At 53.4% G+C, this 7,396-nt stretch overlaps 1 protein-coding gene across 6 annotated transcripts in view; it reads left to right on the top strand.

Moving 5' to 3' along the window:
* Nucleotides 1-4,849: 4,849 nt before the first annotated feature.
* Nucleotides 4,850-7,396, top strand: part of MPP2 (membrane palmitoylated protein 2) — a 28,552-nt gene continuing 26,005 nt past the window's right edge. The window contains exons 1-3 of one of the 6 annotated variants that reach the window (XM_036837495.1): nucleotides 4,850-5,122; nucleotides 5,291-5,454; nucleotides 6,663-6,783. Coding sequence is in view for 1 of the 6 variants with exons in the window: in XM_036837492.1 (XP_036693387.1) it covers nucleotides 7,000-7,002 (3 nt within the window). In the remaining 5 variants the exon portion in view is untranslated. Of the gene's footprint in view, nucleotides 5,123-5,164; nucleotides 5,455-6,662; nucleotides 6,784-6,876; nucleotides 7,003-7,396 lie in introns of those variants that run through there. The other 5 variants (XM_036837496.1, XM_036837493.1, XM_036837497.1 and 2 more) reach the window with 5 other exon arrangements.

Here is a 7,396-nt window from a genome sequence, read left to right as displayed (position 1 = left end):
CACCTATTGCCAGCCTTGGCTGTATGTTGGAATCCCCTGGGGAGCTTTTCAAACTTCTTTTGCGTGGCCCCGCCCCCAGAGCCTGCACCCGTGTTGACCAAGTACGCACTTGAGGGCAAGCGCTGCGCTAGGTGCTGGAGTTACAGCGGTTAATAAGATACATTCACCGTCTTCAAAGAACTTCACAGGTGTGGAAATAGGTATTTATTTAGTGGAATAATGAACATTTCAAGAAATACCTATCAAGAGGTTACCTCTTGGAAATCCCTGGTGGCAAGAAGAAGGTTTTTATCTCCTTTATGAGCAGAGCGGAAAGTGGTCTCCTGAGATACACAGATTGATGAAGTTGGAAGGGAATTTAGTTAACTAGTCCCTGTGCCCCAACCTCCCATTTTACAGATGAGGAAACCAAGGCCAAGTGGCTGAGTTTTCTGTGTGGGAGGAGGAAAGCGGTCTCCGAAAGCCAGAAGGCTCTTGCATTGTGGCATCCCCGCCAGGTGCTCTTGAGAGCTGCTAAGCTGTTCTCAATCCAGTATCTGATGCCAAGTGAATAAAAGATTTAGGGCGCATTAGTAAAAGTATTTTAATCAAGTCTAGATAAATTCAAGATTAGATTAAGCTGTGATGGATAACAGCTAAGGATTAGCAAGAAAGATTACAAATTGTTTCTAGGTATTTATTTCTTTTAAGGCTGATGATTATATGCATAATCTTTAAGTCAAATTTAAATGTTATTTAAGTTCAGCTGTTTTTGTGAGTTATCATATTTTTGTAAGTTGAAGAATAATTGATGGAAAACTAAGCAAATCTCTTTACTAACCAAACCTACTAAGCCTGGCTCTGCCACTAGCTTGTTGGGTGATCCTGGGCAAGTCACTGAACTTCTCTGGCTTTCAGATTCTTCATTTATAAAACGAAGCTAATAATGGTAGCTATGAAGTGAGGTGCAGCATGTATAGTGGAGCCTGAGGCCAGATGACCTGGGGTCAAATCCCAACTCTACCACTTAGCATAATGCCTTTGGGTAAATTGCTTAACCTCTCTGCACTCAGTTTCTTCATCTGTAAAATGAGGTGATAGTATTCCCCACCTCAGCATGTAATTATGAGGATCAAAGAAATTAATACATGTGAAGAGACTGAAGTGTGCCTGGCAGTGTGCTTACAAATGGTGGCTCTGGTGGGGATGATATTTAGAGCTCAGGGCATCAGCCCACAATTGTAGGATAAAAATTTAAACTATGAGCAAGCTCTCTGAAAATCGAAGAATGCAGATCTAACCAGTGGGGTGAACTGTGACTAAGCAGATGCTCTAGACTCAGGGGAAAGAAAAGATCTCCTTCATTTCTCCTAACCCCCGCCTCCTTTCACTCCTTCATCTTTGACCCTCCCCCATTCCTGCCCTGTCCAGACCCTCCCCCATTCCTGCCCTGTCCAGGGTCTATAGGGGCACTCCAAGGCACTGTTGGCTTGTGGGAGTCTCCAGCAATGGACACTGGGTTTTGGGGTTGGCTAGCAGGACTTCCTCCCACTCCCAGGGTCTGCACTGCCTTTTGTGAGCTCGTCCCCACTCTAGTGATGGGTTACTTATTCCTGGCCCCCTTACATGGTGCCCACAGCAAAGCCATTGGCACCTTGGTTGGGCACTGGAGGAAGAGGATAAGAGAGGTGGGTGGCACAGATAGGGCTGGGCAAGATGCCACTAATGGGTGTGTGGGCAGCAGGAAGAGGACACGCTTTCTGTACCAGATACCTGGGGCTTCAGAAGCCCTGGGGTGGACCACCGCCTTCCCCAGGAAGACTTGAGGCCAGTTATGGGTACATCAGACAGCCAGAGACAGAGACTAACCACCCACTGCCCAGCTGGCACCTAGTGAGAGCCTACTCAGATCTACTCCCAGGAAGGAACCACATTTATGGGGCACTTTCTGTGTGCCCGGCACTGTGGCAGCCACTCTATGTCCTCTCCCAGGACGGAGGCTGTTATCCCTATTGTGCAGATGAGGAAATTGAGGCTCAGAGATGTTATGTAACTGGCCTAGGACACGTACACCACGTGGCGGAGCCAGGATGTCAGCACAGAACTGTCTAGTTCCAGAACATCCCACCCCATGGGGTTGTGGCAGAGTAAAGCAAGGAGGCAGAGCAAAGTACGAGTGTTGGGCCAGGGGTGGGGAGAGGGGAGGAGGGCCAGGAGGCTGCTTTCGGGAGAGGTTTTGCTCCTCCAGACCAGCAGTCTAATGTGGGTGCAGAGCAGGTTGGTGTGTGTCTGGTGGTGGTGGTGGTGACGGTGGAGGGCGTTTCAGGCTGTCTTGAGGTTGTGACGGGAGCAAGGGGCCAGGACACTTGGTTCTCCAGGGAGGGTTTGGTTTGGTCCTGGTGAGGAGGCAAAGCTACCTGTCTAGATGCCCTGTTGAGGCTGGGATTGAAGAGAGGGTAGGGGCGCAGCTTTTTCTTTAGAAATTTGGTTTCCAAAGTGGGGAATGCACCTAGGGGTGCATCAGATGATCCTTTAGGGTGTGGTAAGAAAATATTGGAACTTCTATTCATAGTTTAAAAAATAATCATGAGAATTTTTTGGTGCATGAATGATTTTTAATAAACATATTAGTTCAATCGCATAAATATAATATATAAACATAAATATACATACAGTGACGGTTCCAAACTTTATTTATTTATTTTTTTTACTGAGAGCTACAGCCAATAGAAAAGACTTTCAGAACAAGACTGGCGAGTTGTAGGGGTCGGGGAAAGAGATCGATCGGAGTGGGTGGGTGTAGAAACAGAGGCTCGGGATAGCTGTTGGCGGCCCCTGCTGGTCATCTCCGGAAGTGCAACATCACTCAATACAACGCCCTTCAGAACACCCGCTCCGAGTTTTCTTTCTTTCTGTGCCTTGAATCCCAAAGCCTTGGAATGAATATCCACCAGAGGAAAACCTTGATTTTAGGGGAAGCAGAGACTGCCTGCACCATTGTGACCTCTGGGGCGGGGACAGGGAGGAAGACAGCTAAATACAGACCCCAGAGGGAGAGGACTCATTCCCCTCACTCCCCCCCCACCTCCCCCACTCCCCCTTACTCCCCCCACTCCCCCATCCCGCCGCCAGAGGGGCAGCCCCTAACTGTCATGGGATGCCTTGTGGACCCCTCAAACCTGCTTCCCGCCCCAGCAACTCTATTTCCCACTAGTAGCACCCGCATTCCTTTGGGGCCCTGCTTAGAACACTTACTACACCTCTGTTATGACATTCAGTTATACCACCAGAAAGTGATTTTTGTGTCTGACACCACCCCTCCCCAACCTCCACTTTCAGGAATCACTGATGCTGGCGCTGAAGCTGGTATCTGACTCACTATCACTGAAGTTGGCACCCTATCTGGAACAGAATAAGAGCATCCTACTCTGTATCAGGAAATGTTTCTCCCCTCTCTGTAACCTCATGGGGCTGTTGTGAGAATCGAACAATATATCAATTGTAAGATTCTGAACAGATGTGAGGAGCTGGCATTCTATAAGGCCCTTATAAGAGAGATGCTTGTTGACTGGCTAATGGGGGGAGGCAGCTTGTAAGGGTAACGAATTGGGCTCCACCTTCCTAGAGGGCCAAAATCTGGGATCCCACCTTGTCCTGTTGATCTTGAGTGAAACTGAAAGTTTGCTGTGTGTTGCTATGGGGTAATAGTCACGTGACTGAGAAGAAGTAATTAATATTTTGGAGAGATTCAAGATCCTTCCACTTCCCAACCCAACGCAAATAGCCAAGTGATTCACCGCCCAGAGGTGGACAGGTGAGAGTGGAGAGTAGCCTTCATAATGGGAAAGGGACTTCCTCCTGAATTGAATTAGGAGGAACTTCTGGCTTGAAGGCAGAAGAGAGGGCTGGAAGCATCGTGCTCCAGCAAGCTCTTTGGTTGGAGACGGAAGCCTGCAATTCCAGTTCCCGCCATCTGGGGTCGCTAACCAACGTTCTTCTCCTTCCTCAGTAACAAGGGCGGAGAGCACTGAAAAACATCAGGGTTTTCAGTCGAGTTTGGCCTGGTTTTGTGGCTCTTGCCTTTACCTATACTCAAACCTATGCTCTCCAGAGCTCAGGGGCGAGCTGAGTCTCCTGTACCCGGGGATCAGTCCCATTCTTCCAAGATGGATTTCCAAGTCAAACCCACTTCTGAGATTTCCAAGCAAGTTTCCAGGATGCAGTTCATTTCTGATCTTAGGAGCCCTGCATGTTCTAGAGGGCAGCTGGAGCGGTTGGGGGATACCGCGGCCAGAGTAGTACTGCGGCTGGCCCCGAATGCTCCGCGCACTTAGCGAAGGGTGGTCTTGGGGCTGAGCCTCCAGTATTCCAAGGCCAGAACTAAGTGCAGGTCTAGGGTGGAGCCAGAAGCCGGGCGAAGGCGGGCAACTGGGTTTAAGTGTTTCTTTATTTCTTGAGATGGCACTCTGAGGAAAGGTTACCTCGTTCTGTATTCCGTAGACATAGGTGTGGACCAGCTCTCCGGTCCAGGCTTGAAATAGGGTCTCGACGTTTCCCCCTTTTTTTTTTGCAAATTCGCCTAGAGGATCTGGGATCCAGGTAGCCATCACTGAATCCTTAAAAGTTGCCCCTGAGCCCGAGGCCCTACGGGGGTGCGTCTCTTGCTCTTTAGGGGCTTCCCTAAACTCCTCCTGCTCCCTTATCCAGTTGGGAAGCAGGATAATGAGGAAACGTGAGGCACGCTTGGAACTGGAACGCGAGTCTAAGCTGAGAGAAGGGGGCGGGTAATCTTTCACCATCGCCCTTTTAAGGGATCGCTGGGCGCCGAGGGACTAGTGGGTACAGGTCCCAGTCCTTGCTTCCCCGAGTAGGAAGCAAGTTGGGGAGGAGGGTGGATCCTGGGCTGTGCAGTGTCTCCCAAACCACCACCTCCCGGTCTACCCACTAGCTGCTCGGAAAAGCTACTTTCCTCGGGGTGGTCCCGCGGGATCCGTATCCCCCTCCCCTCCTCTCTCGGTCTCCGCCCCTTCGCGCAGAGGAGGCCTCGCCGCTTTAAGACCGGGGGTTGCGATTGACAAGCAATAAACGCGGAGCGCCGGGCTGCGCTGGAGCAACCACGAGCTAGGGGCCTCTCGGGGCGCAGGTAGGCGGCCCCCAGCCCCCGAGCCAGCACCCACCCGAGGGCCCTTTTCGTCCTGGCACGGCACTTGGGGCCCTTTCTCTGCGTCCCACCTCCCCTTGCCTCTTCCCTCAGGCCAGTCCCCTCCCTCTCACCCTCCCGCCCCCACCCCCCTTTCTCGGGTGCTCCTAGAGAGAGACCAAACCCCGCTGCCCATTGACGCTGGCCCCCGCCCCCGCGGCGAGGGCTCCTAAGTGACGTCAGGCACAGAGCTGGTGAGCTGTGAGGGGCCCGGGCGTCCGGTCGGCTTCTCTGGGGGCTGTGCGGATTCTGGGGACTTCGGAGCCAGGCATTACGTAAGAACCGCGCTGTTAGCTCTTCCGGGGGTGGGGGCGCAAGACAGAGGTTGCGTTGGTCCCCTTGGCTCCCCCGCCACCTTGGGAGGCCAGCACCTTAATCTTTCCTGGGAGGGGGTCCTGGGAAGGGGGTGTGATGCTTCTTCACTTCCCAGGTTGTGGAGGGGGCGGGTCTGGGTCGGGGGCCAAGGCTAGGATCTGGAGACCTGGGAAGGGATCGGTGCCAGGAGCGAGGAGCCAGGGCCAGAAAGTTAGGTCAACTAAGGGGGGGGGGGGGGGGGGAGGACGGGGTGGGGGTGGGGGCGCAGCCATTCAGTGACCTCATCCCCTAGTCTCTGGCGGGCGAGCAAGCAAAGAGCCTTCTTTGATGGCTCGCAACACACCCCCCTCCTCCCAGGTCCTAGCGCCCAGCGTTTTCGGGCTGGGCTCTTGGAGCGGCAGGGGGGCGCTCTGACAGTCGGTGCTTGCAGACCCGTCCAGCCACAAGACCCAGTCTGTCTGCCCCTCCCCACGACCTGTCGGTCTTCAAAGTGCCTTTGTCAGACCTTTCTCCTCTACATCTCTTTGTACGGGTATTGACGGAGCTTGGAGGAAACCTCCCCCTTTCTCGGTGGGCCCACATCATCTACCGACCCTGGGTAGTGTGGATAGCCTGGACGTAGGGGTGAGAGGGCGCCTGGGCCCAAGGTTTTGGAAGCTGAGTTGCGGGTTCCCAGATGCCTGGGCTCCGGACCTTGGCTCAGAGCCAGGCTGGCTTGCCTGGCACTGCTGTTCTCCTGTGGGCACAGCCGGGCCCCGCCCTCTCGGAGGCTTGGGTGGGGGTAGGGCAGAGCTAGCCGATGCCGTGGGAACCGACTCCCCAGAGGGAAAACCCAGGCAGGCTAGGCAAGACTTCTGGGGACAGGATCCTCCCTGCCTCTCCCCACCTTCCACCCTCTGGGGAAGGAGGACATCTGGAGTTCTCTTTGCCAGCAACTGTCAGGGAGATTAGCGTCAGCCAGGAGAGGGCTGCAGGTTCCAGGTCCTTGGGACCTGGGAGGGGGCAGGAATGGAGCCCTCCTCGATACTGTCTAGGAATAGGACAGCAGGGTTTGGCGCCCGGCGCACTAGCTGGTACAGTGGATCCTGGGCTTTGCTCCCAGCCTGGGTGCTAGCCTGACGGGGGTGCCCTTCCTCTCCCTGAAAGCTCCTTTCTTCCTTGTTCTCAGGGGCAGATCCAGGAGGAAGGGGAGCCATCCTTCCACTTTTGTAATTTCTGCTACTTGAGCTCAGATGACCAGCTCAGGCCTGGGAAGGTGATAGGAGGAGAGAAGATTTTATTAAAATCAGGTAGTGGTCCCTCTAGGGACCTTTTGGTAGGGGAGGTGAAGTTGTAGCTCCCCCCACCCCCAGGGCCCAGTAGCATTCAGTCCTAAAGTGGGCACTGCCAGCTGCTTCCTTGCACTCCCCCACCCCTGCTGTGAGCCACCGCCTCCTGTTGTCAAGGCAACCAGGAATTAGGGTTTTCTCCAGCGGCACAGGCCCAGGAAGGCAAAGTGAGGAAGAATGGTGGGTTACCCACCTGCACCCTCCCCTGGAGAATGAGGGATCCAACCCCAGCTTGGGGAGGACCTGGGATGGGAACTGGGTCTGTAAACTCCATGGCTGGTTCTGCCCAGAGCCCCTGCTCTCCTTGTCCCAGCTCCGGCTAAGAAGGGGCAGGGGGAGAAAGAGGAAGCAACAGAGGCCTTGGGGATGTATGACATCATTTCTGTCAGACAGATGGACAAACGTTTGTGGAGCATTTACACTGCGCTAGGTCTAGGATCCAGAGGCAAAATAAAACTGATGTGGTTCTTGACCCATGGAGCTTAAAGTCAGGGAACACCCATCTTTCCTGCTTTTGACTTAAACTGGACTTTTCCCACCCTTTCTCTCTCTCTCAAAAAAAAAAAAAAAAAAG

This window comes from Balaenoptera musculus, chromosome 20 (assembly GCF_009873245.2).
Source record: "Balaenoptera musculus isolate JJ_BM4_2016_0621 chromosome 20, mBalMus1.pri.v3, whole genome shotgun sequence".
Taxonomy (NCBI): Eukaryota; Metazoa; Chordata; class Mammalia; order Artiodactyla; family Balaenopteridae; genus Balaenoptera; species Balaenoptera musculus.
Note: the sequence above shows the minus strand (reverse complement) of the source record. Positions and strands in the feature narration are given on the sequence as shown.